A 15,560-nucleotide genomic window follows, 5' to 3' on the forward strand; every position below is an offset into this window, starting at 1 on the left:
TCACAGTCTCAATCCCCATTTTAGAGATGAGGGAACCGAGGCACAGAGAATTGAAGTGATTTCCTCAGGGTCACACAACAGACAAGTGGTGGAGGCAAGATCAGAACCCATGACCTTCTGGCTCCCAATCCCGCGCTCTATCCGCTATGTCTTGCTGCTTCTCCTACTGTGTGCAGAGCCCAGGACTAAGCCCTTGGGAGAGCACAACACAACAGAGTTGGCAGACTCTTTCCCTGCCCACGTGGAACTTCCAGCCTGGCCGGGAAGTATCCTGCACGGCAAACTGTGGAAGTGAACGCTGGCTCACGGCCCCTAGTATTATTCTATTTATTTATTTTACTTGTACATATGTATTCTATTTATTTTGTTAGTATGTTTGGTTTTGTTCTCTGTCTCCCCCTTTTAGACTGTGAGCCCACTGTTGGGTAGGGACTGTCTCTATATGTTGCCAACTTGGACTTCTCAAGCGGTTAGTACAGTGCTCTGCACACAGTAAGCGCTCAACAAATATGATTGATTGATTGACTGATTAATGGGACGTGTACGGCTCACCTGGCTTGGTTCCTCTACAGACAGGGCTGCCCCTCAATCCGGCCTTCTGCTGACCCTGCCGATTCATACCCAAGCTCCCGGATGCCTCGTTTCGACTTCCAGCTTCCTCCTCGACAGTCGGTCTTCGTCTTATCCAAGTTAAATGCCCCCGTGGGCTCCCCTCTGCCCCAGCCAGGCAGGGATGGGATAACGAAGGCCTGGGAAAGGGCCCCACTGTGGCCTGTCCCGGGGCGGTAATTGAAGGTGATGATGGCAATCAAAAAATTCCACAGGCTTAGCCCCAGCGGGAGGAGGAAGAAAGGGGATTGTGTGATCTCTTTCTGCAGGTGGCGAGGTTCGAAAATAAGATAATTCATAAGGGGGTGGGGAGGAAGGAGGGAAGACTAGAGCTTAACAATAGTCTTCATTTATTAAATAGAGCTCGTGTTACATTTTATTAAAAGAAGAAAATACTAGCGGGTAATGCAGCGATGTGTAGCTGTCCCCGGCCACCCCAAATCGGTTGAGCCTCCGCCGGAGGCTCTGGGGAGCTCTTGGGACCTCCAGTCCAACTTTAGCTCAGAAGCCCCAGGACTGCTTCCTTCTAAGTATCTTAGGGAGAGGAAGGGGCCCCTGCCCCGTCCTTCTGACTGTAACAAATCCCAGGGCTGAAACCCCAGGACGAGGCACGGGACGGGGACGTAGCAGGAGCCGGAGCCCCCCGCCCTCGGTCATCAGGGTGACGGAGCTGGGGCTGCTCTGCTTTCCCGCCCCCTGCCCTCCGCTGCCCCGCTTCCTTATTTGGTTCCCCCCAGAAGAGGCGAGCGTGTTTCCTTTTGTGGAAGAGGCCCTCCGTTTTCCCGGGATGGCCTCCAAGTCACTGGACCACATTCCTGGACTCCCCAGCCATCCTCCCTCTCGTGGCTGGAGCACTCCTGGGGAAGCCCCGCCCTCTGTGCCCGGGCCCCCCTCAACCTCGGGAGGAGAAAGGGGGAAGGGGAAGGGCAGGAAGTGGGAGCCAGGGGCCGCAGGCTGGGTGCGGGAAGCGGGCCAGGCTCCTCCCACCCCTGCGATGCCATGCCAGAACCGGGGTATCCCATCAAATACACCCCGGGCTCAGGGAGGGCCTCATCAGCCTGGGGCTCCGGGCGGGACAGTGATGGGGGCCACCGTCCACTCGCCCGCCCCGGACCAAAATGAACTTGACCCAGGCCCCATTTGATGCTCCCTCAGCTTCCCAGTGGCCGGGAAGGTCTCGCTCCAAAGTCCCACTCACAGAGCAGCTGCCCAAAGGGCTAAGTGCGGAGGTAGTCCTTGCTTCGGCCAACTCCAAGGCCTGCAGGGAGACAGAGGGGCTTTGTCCGGCCGCAGGGCCGCTCGGGGACACCCGCACAACCCGGCTGGGCCTCAAGAGCCCAGGCAGAGAAAAGCCAATTGTGGGGAAACTGAGGCTTCGAGGGCAGGGAGGACAGGTTGAGTCCCTGCCCTGCTCAGAGAGGAGAGCCCTGAATCCAGTAAGATAGCAGCAAGTGGCACCGTCATGGTGAAGCAGGGGGAGGGAGAGGAAGAGAACAGAGAGCCTTTCCCAAAGCCCAAGGCCTCTCCCGACTCCCCTCGGGTTGTGGGAGTGGTAACTACCTTCATTTGCTTGTGTCCTGGAGGAGGTTCGGCCCCCATCACAGCCCCCAGGCCTTGACACCCCAGGCCTGGGGAGGCCCCGGCCAGAGCCTGAGCTGTGATTCACCCACCCAGTGTGGGCAGATGCTACCTCCTGGAGGAGGGTGATTGGGGCGGGCGGTGATTCCATCTTTGGGGGAAGACACGAGCAAGATGGCTGCTGGACCGGGGTTCGAGCCCAGGTCATCTCCTCCCCTGGCTCCACGGGCTCCAGCGGCTACTAAGGGCATTCCTGATGTCATTCTTGCTGTCAGGGGATGGAGCTGCTCGGGAAAGGGCGGCACCGTTCGGATGGGCTCTGCCCACACGGCCGTCCGGCCTTTCCTGTTCTGGGGGCCGGAGAAGGTGGGCGGGTGCGGGCCAGCGGGGGCTGTAGCTGGGGTGGAGGGCACCAGGCGACATCTGAGTCTGGAAGCATAGCAGGAGGTTCCGTGGGCAGCGTCGCATCTCTCCGGACGGGGCTGCCCAGAGCTGGCAGCTTTGGCCCCCCTCGGACCCTGGAGAGAGGCCGTGCACAGGAGGCAGAGCTAGTCCTTCCAAAAGTTCTCCAGGTTGTGATGCAGAGCAGAGAGAGACAGAAAGAGAGAGAAAATCTTCCTCTGGGTCACTGTGCAGCCCTCTCGGCCCTGACGGAGAACTCCAGGGTCCGTGCGGGGGGATGCCCCTCGAGGCTTGGCTTGGTTGGCACGCTTGGCACTTGGAGCAGCCCCCGTTCTCTCCCGGGCATCTCCGCCACCAGCCCGGGCTCCGTCACGCCACTCTAGGCCTCGCTGGGGTAGAAGCCGAGCTTCGCGAGGGACATTTCCTTCCGTAGCCGCATGATCTGCCAGAACATCAGCTCCGCTGCGAAGGGAACGACAGGGAGAGGTCGTGGGGCGGGGGTCACGCTCTGGACGGGCTGGCCCGGCTCAACCCTGGGATGGTCACTGAGCAAAGGCCACAGACTGGGAGCCAAAGGGGATTAGGATTAGGATTCAGGGGAGAACCCCCCCGACTCCTCCCTGCTGCTGGAGGGGATCATTTGCCCCCCCAACCCTGTGCCCTGGCCAAAACCCGTTCTCTCTCCTACTTAGATTTTGGGCCAAAAGCGGGACAGGGGATTGGGGCTGGCCTGCTTGTCTTGTTTCTTCCCCAGTGCTTAGAACAGTGCTTGACAGATAACATTTACATACAACAAAAATGGAAACAAACAAAAAAATCGCCTAAGCTTCCTCCTAGGGATGTGCAGCTCTCTCCAGTGATGAGGGGATTGAGGGGAGGACAGGCAGTCCTGTAACTGCCGTTTGCCAACTTGCACTTCCCAAGCGCTTAGTCCAGTGCTCTGCACACAGTAAGCGCTCAATAAATACGATTGATTGATTGATTTGGAACTGAACCATGTGAAGTAACAGTAATAACAACTGTGGTATGTGTTAAGCCAATAAATAAATAAATAAAATAAATAAATAAATAAATAAATACGATTGATTGATTGATTGATTGATTGATTAAGCTCTTACTATGTGCCAAAGACTGTTCTAAGCACTCGGCGGGGGGGGGATACAAGCAAATCAGGGTGGACACAGTCCCTGTCCCTCGCGGGGTTCACAATCTTAATCCCCATTTTATCAGTTTATCATTTTATCAGCCTGGAATGCCCTCCCGCTGCCCATCCGCCAAGATAGCTCTCTTCCTCCCTTCAAGGCCCTGCTGAGAGCTCACCTCCTCCAGGAGGCCTTCCCAGACTGAGCCCCTTCCTTCCTCTCCCCCTCGCCCCCCTCTCCATCCCCCCCATCTTACCTCCTTCCCTTCCCCACAGCACCTGTATATACGTATATATGTTTGTACATATTTATTACTCTATTTATTTATTTTACTTGTACATATCTATTCTATTTATTTTGTTAGTATGTTTGGTTTTGTTCTCTGTCTCCCCCTTTTACACTGTGAGCCCACTGTTGGGTAGGGACTGCCTCTATATGTGGCCAATTTGTACTTCCCAAGTGCTTAGTACAGTGCTCTGCACATAGTAAGCGCTCAATAAATATGATTGATTGATTATTGATCAGTTGAGGAAACTGAGGCACAGAGAAATGAAGCGACTGGCCCAAGGTCACGCGGCACATAAGTGACGGAGCCGGGATTGGAACCCATGACCTTCTGACTCCCATGCCCGTCCTCTATCTATTAGGCCATGCTGCTTCTGGCAGGCACTTGGTAGTAAAGTGAACCAGCCGGGGCTTCTCCGCGATGCCAACGCGAGGCCCTCACCCGCTCCGTGAAGCCTGCCGGAGGATTGAGAAACGAAGAGACTGATGAATAATGGGTACGGACCGTCTCTATATGTTGCTGACGTACCTCCCAAGCGCTTAGTACAGTGCCCTGCACACAGTAAGCACTCAAGAAACACGACTGAATGAATGAATAACGGTGCTTGAAAGCGCTATGTGCCAAACACCGTTCTAAGCGCTGGGGCAGACGCAAAGTAATCAGGTTGGCCCACAGCCTTAATCTCCATTTTACAGACGAGGTAACTGAGGCCCAGAGAAGTTAAGCTGATGCTGGTAAGTGACGGGGCCGGGATTAGAACCTGCGACCCCTGACACCCAAACCCGGGCTCTTTCCACGAAGCCACGCTGCTTCTCCTGCTCCCCCTCTCTAGACTGTAAGCTCACTGTGGGCAGGAAATGTGCCTGTTTCTTGTTGTATTACACTCTCCCAAGCACTTAGTACAGTGAACGAGTGAATTAATGCTGCTTTTCTAAATGAGAAGCAGCATGGTGAAGTGGACAGAGCACAGGCCTGGGCGTCAGAAGGACATGGGTTCTAATCCCAACTCCGCCGCTTGTCTGCTGTGTGACCATGGCCAAGTCACTTCACTTCTCTGTGCCTCAGTGACCTCATCTGTAAAATGGGGATTGAGACCGTAAACCCCAGGTGGGACGGGGACTGTGTCCAACCCTATTAACTTGTAACAATAATAATAATAATAATAATAATAATAATAATGATGGCATTTGTTAAGCGCTTACTATGTGCCAAGCATTGTTCTAATAATAATAATAATGATGGCATTTATTAAGCCATTTATTAATAAATTTAATAATAATAAATTTATTATTTATTTATTAAGTGCTTACTATGTGCAAAGCACTGTTCTAAGCGCTGAATAATAATGACATTTATTAAGCGCTTACTATGTGCAAAGCACTGTTCTAAGCACTGGGGAGGTTGCAAGGTGATCAGGTTGTCCCACATGGGGCTCACAGTCTTAATCCCCATTTTACCGATGAGGTAACTGAGGCCCAGAGAAGTGAAGTGACTTGCCCAAAGTTACCCAGTGGACAATTGACGGAGCCGGAATTTGAACCCATGACCTCTGACGCCAAAGCCCGGGCTCTTTCCATTGAGCCACGCTGCAAGCGCTGGGGGGAATACAAGGTAATCAGGTTGTCCCACGTGGGGCTCACAGTCTTCACCCCCATTTTCCAGGTGAGGTAACTGAGGCCCAGAGAAGGGAAGTGGCTTGCCCAGAGTTACACAGCTGATGAGTAACTGTGATGATGATCCCCCTTTTAGACTCCCCCCCCCTCACCCCCTTTTAGACTGTGAGCCCACTGTTGGGGAGGGACTGTCTCTATATGTTGCCAATTTGTACTTCCCAAGCGCTTAGTACAGTGCTCTGCACATAGTAAGCGCTCAATAAATACGATTGATGATGATGATGATGATGAGTGGCGGAGCCGGGATTAGAACCCACGACCTCCGACTCTCAGGCCCCTGCTCTTTCCATTTAGCCAGTGCCTGGCACATAGTAAGCGCTTAACAAATACCCCAATTATATTATTATTCCAGCAAGCTCCCTACCACGGTGGGGACAAGGCCCTGGAATGTCCCTGTCATTTCCGGGTTCGGGGTCGCTGGTCTTACACTCCACGGGGGACACCGGGATGCAGCAATCAATCAATCAATCGTATTTATTGAGCGCTTACTGTGTGCAGAGCACTGTACTAAGCGCTTGGGAAGTCCAAGTTGGCAACATATAGAGATAGTCCCTACCCAACAGTGGGCTCACAGTCTAAAAGCAGCCCCCCATCCCACCCTCTTCGCCTTCCCTGACCCGGGCCACGAGGACCAACGTGGCTCAGTGGAAAGAGCCCGGGCTTTGGAGTCAGAGGTCACGGGTTCAAATCCCGGCTCCTCCACTTGTCAGCTTTGGGCAAGTCAATCAATCAATCGTATTTATTGCGCGCTTACTGTGTGCACAGCACTGTACTAAGCGCTTGGGAAGTACAAGTCGGCAACACATAGAGACAGTCCCTACCCAACAGCGGGCTCACAGTCTGGAAGCACTATGTGCCAAGCACTGTTCTAATATATTTGTGCGTATTTATTACTCTATTTATTTTCCTTGTACATATCTATTCTATTTATTTTATTTTGTTAATAAATATAGCCAAGCATTGTTCTAATAATAATAACAATGATGGCATTTATTAAGCCATTTATTAATAAATCTAACAATAATAAATTTATTATTTATTTAATAAGTGCTTACTATGTGCAAAGCACTGTTCTAAGCGCTGAATAACGTGCTTTGTTAAAATATGTTTTGTTTTGTTCTCTGTCACCCCCTTCTATCAATCAATCAATCGTGTTTATTGAGCGCTTACTGTGTGCAGAGCAGTGTACTAAGCGCTTGGGAAGTCACTTCTCTGGGCCTCAGTTCCCTCATTTGTAAAATGGGGATGAAGACTGTGAGCCCCGTGTGGGACAACCTGATCACCTTGTAACCTCCCCAGCGCTTAGAACAGTGCTTTGCACATAGTAAGCGTTTAATAAATATCATTATTACTATTATTATTATTATTATTATTATTATTTTATTATTTAGGACCCCTCTGGGGTTCCGGCCTAGGCTCCTCTCAGCCCATCCTCAGACGAGACCGGGAGACGTGGCGGAGTGAGCACGGGCTTGGGAGTGGGTTCAAATCACTGTGGCTTCATGGAAAGAACATGTGCTTTGGAGTCAGAGGTCATGGGTTCGAATCCCAGCTCTGCCACCTGTCCGCTGTGTGACTTTGGGCAAGTCACTTAACTTTTTTAGACTGTGAGCCCGTTGTTGGGTAGGGACTGTCTCTATATGTTGCCAACTTGTACTTCCCAAGCGCTTAGTACGGTGCTCTGCACACAGTAAGCGCTCAATAAATATGATTGATTGATTGATGATTGATTCTCTGTGCCTCTGTTACCTCATTTGTAAAATGGGGACCAGGACCGTGAGCCCCATGTGGGACAACCTGATCACCTTGTATCTCCCCCAGCGCTTAGAACAGTGCTTTGCACAAAGTAAGCGCTTAACAAATACCATTATCATTATTATTATTATTATTAAATCCCGGCTCCGCCAACTGTCAGCTGTGTGACTTTGGGCAAGTCATTTGGCTTGGTGGGAAGAGCCCGGGCTTGGGAGTCAGAGGTCGTGGGTTCCAATCCCGGCTCTGCCACCTGTCAGCTGTGTGACTCTGGGCAAGTCACTTCACTTCTCTGTGCCTCAGTTACCTCATCTGTAAAATGGGGATGAGGACTGTGAGCCCCATGTGGGACAACCTAATTGCCTTGTAATAATAATAATAATTATGGCATTTGTTAAGCGCTTACTATGTGCAAAGCACAGTTCTAAGCGCTGAGGACGATACAAGGTGATCAGGTTGTCCCATGTGGGGCTCACAGTCTTAATCCCCATTTTACAGATGAGGTAACTGAGGCATAGAGAAGTGAAGTGACTTGCCCAAAGTCACACAGCTGACAAAGTGGAGGAGCTGGGATTCGAATCCATGACCTCAGACTCCCAAGCCCAGGCTCCTTTCACTGAGCCACGCTGCTTCTTCTCTTGTATCTCCCCCAGTGCTTAGAATAGTGCTTAGCACATACTAAGCACTTAACAAATACCAACATTATTGTTATTATTATTATTGTTATTCTCTGTGCCTCAGTTACTTCATCTGTAAAATGGGGATTAAGACTGTGAGCCCCATGTGGGACAACCTAACTGTCTTGTATCTCCCCCAGCGCTTAGAAGAGTGCTTGGCACATAGTAAGCGCTTAACAAAGACCAACATTATTATTATTGTTATTCTCTGTGCCTCAGTTACTTCATCTGTAAAATGGGGATTAAGACTGTGAGCCCCATGTGGGACAACTTGCCTTGTATCTCCCCCAGCGCTTAGAAGAGTGCTTGGCACATAGTAAGTGCTTAACAAATACCAACATTATTATTATTATTATTATTATTCTCTGTGCCTCAGTTATGTCACCTGTAAAATGGGGATTAAGACTGTGAGCCCCATGTGGGACAACCTAATTGCCTTGTATCTCCCCCAGCGCTTAGAAGAGTGCTTGGCACATAGTAAGCGCTTAACAAATTCCAACATTATTATTATTATTCTCTGTGCCTCAGTTACTTGATCTGCAAAATGGGGATTAAGACTGTGAGTCCCACGTGGGACAACCTAATTGCCTTGTATCTCCCCCAGTGCTTAGAACAGTGCTTCATTCATTCAATCATATTTATTGAGCACTTACTGCGTGCAGAGCACTGTACTAAGCGCTTGTGAAGTCCAAGTTGGCATCATCTAGATACGGTCCCTACCCAACAGCGGGCTCACAGTCTAGAAGTGCTTAACAAATACCAACATTACTATTATTAGTCTCTGTACCTCAGTTACCTCAACAGTGCTTTGCACATAGTAAGCGCTTAATAAATGCCATCATTACTACTATTATTATCTGTAAAATGGGGCTTAAGACTGAGCCCCCCATGGGACAACCTAATCATCTTGTATACTCCTCAGCGCTTAGAACAGTGCTTTGCACATCATAATCAATCAATCATATTTATTGAGCGCTTACTGTGTGCAGAGCACTGTACTAAGCGCTTAGGAAGTACAAGTTGGCAACATATAGAGACAGTCCCTATCCAACTGTGGGCTCACAGTCTAAAAAGCGCTTAACAGATGCCATCATTATTATATAGAGACGGTCCCTACCCAACAGCGGGCTCACAGTCTAGAAGTAAGTGCTTAACAAATACCAACATTACTATTATTATTCTCTGTGCCTCAGTTACCTCAACAGTGCTTCGCACATAGTAAGCGCTTAATAAATGCCATCATTACTATTATTATCATCATCTGTAAAATGGGGCTTAAGACTGTAAGCCCCCCACGGGACAACCTAATCACCTTGTATACTCCTCAGCGCTTAGAACAGTGCTTTCCACATAGTAAGCGCTTCACAAATGCCATCATTATTATATAGAGATGGTCCCTACCCAACAGCGGGCTCACGGTCCAGAAGTAAGCGCTTAACAAATACCAACCTTACTACTATTATTCTCTGTGCCTCAGTTACCTCAACAGTGCTTCGCACATAGTAAGCGCTTAATAAATGCCGTCATTACTATTATTATTATCTGTAAAATGGGGCTTAAGACTGTGAGCCTGCCACGGGACAGCCTAATCACCTTGTATACTCCTCAGCGCTTAAAACAGTGCTTTGCACATTGTAAGCGCTTAACAAATGTGATCATTATTATATAGAGACGGTCCCTACCCAACAGCGGGCTCACGGTCCAGAAGTAAGCGCTTAACAAATACCAACATTACTATTATTCTCTGTGCCTCAGTTACCTCAACAGTGCTTCGCACATAGTAAGCGCTTAATAAATGCTGTCATTACTATTTTTATTACCTGTAAAATGGGGCTTAAGACTATGAGCCCAAGGTGGGACAACCTGATCACCTTGTAACCTCCCCAGCGCTTAGAACAGTGCTTTGCACATCATAAGCGCTTAACAAATGCCATTATTATTATATAGAGACAGTCCCTACCCAGCAGCGGGCTCACGGTCTAGAAGTAAGCGCTTAACAAATACCAACATTACTATTATTATTCTGTGCCTCAGTTACCTCAACAGTGCTTCTCACATAGTAAGCGCTTAATAAATGCCGTCATTACTATTATTATTATCTGTAAAATGGGGCTTAAGACTGTGAGCCCGCCACGGGACAACCTAATCACCTTGTATACTCCTCAGTGCTTAGAACAGTGCTTTGCACATCATAATCAATCAATCAATCAATCATATTTATTGAGCGCTTACTGTGTGCAGAGCACTGTACTAAGCGCTTGGGAAGTACAAGTTGGCAACATATAGAGACAGTACCTACCCAACAGTGGGCTCACAGTCTAAAAAGCGCTTAACAAATGCCATCATTATAATATAGAGACGGTCCCTACCCAACAGCGGGCTCACGGTCTAGAAGTAAGCGTTTAACAAATACCAACATTACTATTATTATTCTCTGTGCCTCAGTTATCTCAACAGTGCTTCGCACATAGTAGGCGCTTAATAAATGCCGTCATTACTATTATTATTATCTGTAAAATGGGGATTAAGACTGTGAGCCCCCCATGGGACAACTTAATCACCTTGTATACTCCTCAGCGCTTAGAACAGTGCTTTCCACATAGTAAGCGCTTCACAAATGCCATCATTATTATATAGAGATGGTCCCTACCCAACAGCGGGCTCACGGTCCAGAAGTAAGCGCTTAACAAATACCAACCTTACTACTATTATTCTCTGTGCCTCAGTTACCTCAACAGTGCTTCGCACATAGTAAGCGCTTAATAAATGCCGTCATTACTATTATTATTATCTGTAAAATGGGGCTGAAGACTGTGAGCCTGCCACGGGACAGCCTAATCACCTTGTATACTCCTCAGCGCTTAAAACAGTGCTTTGCACATTGTAAGCGCTTAACAAATGTGATCATTATTATATAGAGACGGTCCCTACCCAACAGCGGGCTCACGGTCCAGAAGTAAGCGCTTAACAAATACCAACATTACTATTATTATTCTCTGTGCCTCAGTTACCTCAACAGTGCTTCGCACATAGTAAGCGCTTAATAAATGCTGTCATTACTATTTTTATTACCTGTAAAATGGGGCTTAAGACTATGAGCCCAAGGTGGGACAACCTGATCACCTTGTAACCTCCCCAGCGCTTAGAACAGTGCTTTGCACATCATAAGCGCTTAACAAATGCCATTATCATTATATAGAGACAGTCCCTACCCAGCAGCGGGCTCACGGTCTAGAAGTAAGCGCTTAACAAATACCAACATTACTATTATTATTCTGTGCCTCAGTTACCTCAACAGTGCTTCTCACATAGTAAGCGCTTAATAAATGCCATCATTACTATTATTATTATCTGTAAAATGGGGCTTAAGACTGTGAGCCCGCCACGGGACAACCTAATCACCTTGTATACTCCTCAGTGCTTAGAACAGTGCTTTGCACATCATAATCAATCAATCAATCAATCATATTTATTGAGCGCTTACTGTGTGCAGAGCACTGTACTAAGCGCTTGGGAAGTACAAGTTGGCAACATATAGAGACAGTACCTACCCAACAGTGGGCTCACAGTCTAAAAAGCGCTTAACAAATGCCATCATTATAATATAGAGACGGTCCCTACCCAACAGCGGGCTCACGGTCTAGAAGTAAGCGCTTAACAAATACCAACATTACTATTATTATTCTCTGTGCCTCAGTTATCTCAACAGTGCTTCGCACATAGTAGGCGCTTAATAAATGCCGTCATTACTATTATTATTATCTGTAAAATGGGGATTAAGACTGTGAGCCCCCCATGGGACAACTTAATCACCTTGTATACTCCTCAGCGCTTAGAACAGTGCTTTGCACATAGGAAGCACTTCACAAATGCCATCATTATTATATAGAGATGGTCCCTACCCAACAGTGGGCTCACGGTCTAGAAGTAAGCGCTTAACAAATACCAACATTACTATTATTATTCTCTGTGCCTCAGTTATATCTCAACAGTGCTTCGCACATAGTAGGCGCTTAATAAATGCCGTCATTACTATTATTATTATCTGCAAAATGGGGATTAAGACTGTGAGCCCCCCATGGGGCAACTTAATCACCTTGTATACTCCTCAGCGCTTAGAACAGTGCTTTGCACATAGGAAGCACTTCACAAATGCCATCATTATTATATAGAGATGGTCCCTACCCAACAGTGGGCTCACGGTCTAGAAGTAAGCGCTTAACAAATACCAACATTACTATTATTATTCTCTGTGCCTCAGTTATCTCAACAGTGCTTCGCACATAGTAGGCGCTTAATAAATGCCGTCATTACTATTATTATTATCTGTAAAATGGGGATTAAGACTGTGAGCCCCCCATGGGAAAACCTAATCACCTTGTAACCTCCCCAGCGCTTAGAACAGTGCTTTGCACATAGCAAGCGCTTCACAAATGCCATCATTATTATACAGAGATGGTCCCTACCCAACAGTGGGCTCACAGTCTAGAAGTAAGCGCTTAATCAATCAATCAATCGTATTTAACAAATACCAACGTTACTATTATTATTCTCTGTGCCTGTTACCTCAACAGTGCTTCGCACATAGTAAGCGCTTAATAAATGCCATCATTACTATTATTATTATCTGTAAAATGGGGATTAAGACTGTGAGCCCCAGGTGGGACAACCTGATCACCTTGTATACTCCTCAGCACTAGTAAGCGCTTCACAAATGCCATTATTATTATTAATGAAGCCTGTCGCCCCTTTCATGCCTCAGTTTCCCCAGCCCTGGAGATCCTGGGCCAGGAGGCATCCCGACCTGGCTTTGGGGCTCTTACCGTCCTGCCGCACCAGGCCCTGCTGGATGTAGCGCGCGTAGGTGAAGAAGTTGCAGACGGCGGTGATCTGCGGGGATGGACAAGAGGAAGATGGACCCTGAGCCGGCCGAAACACAGATGGGGGCCGCCTCTCCCCTTGGAAGACGTGGGGACTCTGGCCCTGGACTTCAACCCTCCTTCAGTCTCTACTGCCACATGTCTGCTGGGTGACCTTGGGCAATCAATCAATCAATCATATTTACTGAGCGCTTACTATGTGCAGAGCACTGTACTATGCGCTTGGGAAGTACAAATTGGCAACATATAGAGACAGTCCCTACCCAACATTGGGCTCACAGTCTAAAAGGGGGAGATGGAGAACAAAACCAAACATACTAACAAAATAAAATAGAATAGATATGTACAAGTAAAATAGAGTAATAAATATGTACAAACATATATACATATATGGGCAAGTCACCCAGCTGACAATTGGCGGAGCCAGGGGTTGAACCCATGACCTCTGAGATATGTACTTACTTGTACATATCCATTCTATTTATTTTATTTTGTTAGTATGTTTGGTTTTGTTCTCTGTCTCCCCCTTTCAGACTGTGAGCCCACTGTTGGGTAGGGACTGTTTCTATATGTTGCCAATTTGTACTTCCCAAGCGCTTAGTACAGTGCTCTGCACATAGTAAGTGCTCAATAAATACGATTGATGATGATGATGATGATGACTCCAAAGCCCGGGCTCTTTCCACTGAGCCACGGTATCCTCCCACGTGCTTAGTTCCATGCTGTGCACACAGTAAGTGCTCACTAAATACGACTGATTGACTGACTGTTTCTCTTTCTCCCTAAACTCCCCTCATCAGCAGCACCCCTGGTCTATCACCTCGTCTCTTGTCGGCCGGCCTCTCCCGCGGGAGAGGGCAAAGGTCAGAGAGACCCCCGCCGCTCCTCATAACCAGGGTTGTTTTAACCGATGGGCAGCAGAAGCCCACAAAGAGGTTTGCCTGCCCATGGGCAAGTCATTTCACTTCTCTGTGCCTCAGTTGCCTCATCTATAAAATGGGGATTAAGATTGTGAGCCCCATGAGGGACAACCTGATCACCCTGTATCCTCCCCAGTGTTTAGAACAGTGCTTCTCACATAGTAAGCGCTTAACAGCAAAATGATTATTATTCCAGGGGTCCTGCAGAGTTGACTCAGCATCACCCTCCTCCTCCGCCCCGCGGGACGGTGGGAAGGGATGCACTCCAGGTGTATGAGGATACTCATATCATCATCATCATCAATCGTATTTATTGAGCGCTTACTGTGTGCAGAGCACTGGACTAAGCGCTTGGGAAGTACAAGTTGGTAACATATAGAGGCAGTCCCTACCCAGCAGCGGGCTCACAGTCTAAAAGGGGGAGACAGAGAACAAAACCAAACATACTAACAAAATAAAATAGAATAGATAAGTACAAGTAAAATAGAGTAATATGTTTGTACAGATTTATCACTCTATTTAACTTGTACATATTTACTATTCTATTTATTTGGTTAATGATGTGCATTTAGCTTTAATTCTATTTATTATAATAATAATAATGGCATTTATTAAGCGCTTACTATGTGCAAAGCACTGTTCTAAGCGCTGGGGAGGTTACAAGGTGATCAGGTTGTCCCACGTGGGGCTCACAGTCTTCATCCCCATTTTACAGATGAGGGAACTGAGGCCCAGAGAAGTTAAGTGACTTGCCCAAAGTCACACAGCTGGCAATTGGCGGAGCCGGGATCTGAACCCATGACCTCTGACTCCAAAGCCCGGGCTCTTTTCCATTGAGCCACGCTGCTTCAGCTTCATTTATTCTGACGACTTGACACCTGTCCACATGTTCTGTTGTCCGTCTCCCCCTTCTAGACTGTGAGCCCACTGTTGGGTAGGGACCGGCTCTAGATGTCGCCGACTTGTACTTCCCAAGCGCCGCTTAGTCCAGTGCTCTGCACACAGTAAGCGCTCAATAAATACGAATGAATGAATGAATGAATGAATGAATGAAAGGAGGGGCCCCAGAGGGTGGCGTGGGAACCCAGGGGACGGGATGGTCTCACCCTGGCCCGGCAGGACGGCGAAATGTAGTAGTAGTTGCCAGAGTCTCCCAGCTTGATCCGGTGCCTGCAGGCCCGAGGCAGGCCACTCAGGGCACATTTCCTGTGGGGGACAGGGAAGGAAACTCTCTCTCTGAGCCCCAAGGCCGAGGGAGAGGGGACGGTGGAGGAGAATGGTGGGAGGGAGAGAGCGGGGAAAGGAAAGACGAACTGTTGGAACTGATGAGTCAGGGCTTGGCGAGGCACTGCTTCAAGCAAATGGAATGAGTTCCCAGTCCTTGGCCGCCGGGAGCGAGGAGACAGAGCCCTGAGTCTGAGGCCTCCCCCCCTCCGCTGCCATGCTGCCCCTCAGGCACACGCCCACACACACTAAACTAAGCAATGACAACTCCGGCCCTTCATCATCAATCGCATTTATTGAGCGCTTACTGTGTGCAGAGCACTGGACTAAGCGCTTGGGAAGTACAAACTGGCAACATCTAGGGACAGCCCCTACCCAACAGTGGGCTCACAGTCTAGAAGGGGGGAGACAGAGAAC

General features: G+C 48.4%; 1 protein-coding gene across 7 annotated transcripts in view; it reads right to left on the reverse strand.

The window, feature by feature from the left end:
- Positions 1-942: 942 nt before the first annotated feature.
- RAB3IL1 (RAB3A interacting protein like 1) overlaps positions 943-15,560 on the reverse strand; it is a 58,042-nt gene continuing 43,424 nt past the window's right edge. For all 7 annotated transcript variants that reach the window (XM_038764528.1, XM_038764526.1, XM_038764525.1 and 4 more), the window contains 3 exons: positions 15,026-15,125; positions 12,943-13,009; positions 943-3,051 (listed from right to left, as the gene is read on the reverse strand). In XM_038764528.1, the coding sequence (XP_038620456.1) occupies positions 2,969-3,051; positions 12,943-13,009; positions 15,026-15,125 (250 nt within the window). In that variant the 3' untranslated portion in view covers positions 943-2,968. The remainder of the gene's footprint in view (positions 3,052-12,942; positions 13,010-15,025; positions 15,126-15,560) is intronic.

This window comes from Tachyglossus aculeatus, chromosome 22, assembly GCF_015852505.1.
Source record: "Tachyglossus aculeatus isolate mTacAcu1 chromosome 22, mTacAcu1.pri, whole genome shotgun sequence".
Taxonomy (NCBI): domain Eukaryota; kingdom Metazoa; phylum Chordata; class Mammalia; order Monotremata; family Tachyglossidae; genus Tachyglossus; species Tachyglossus aculeatus.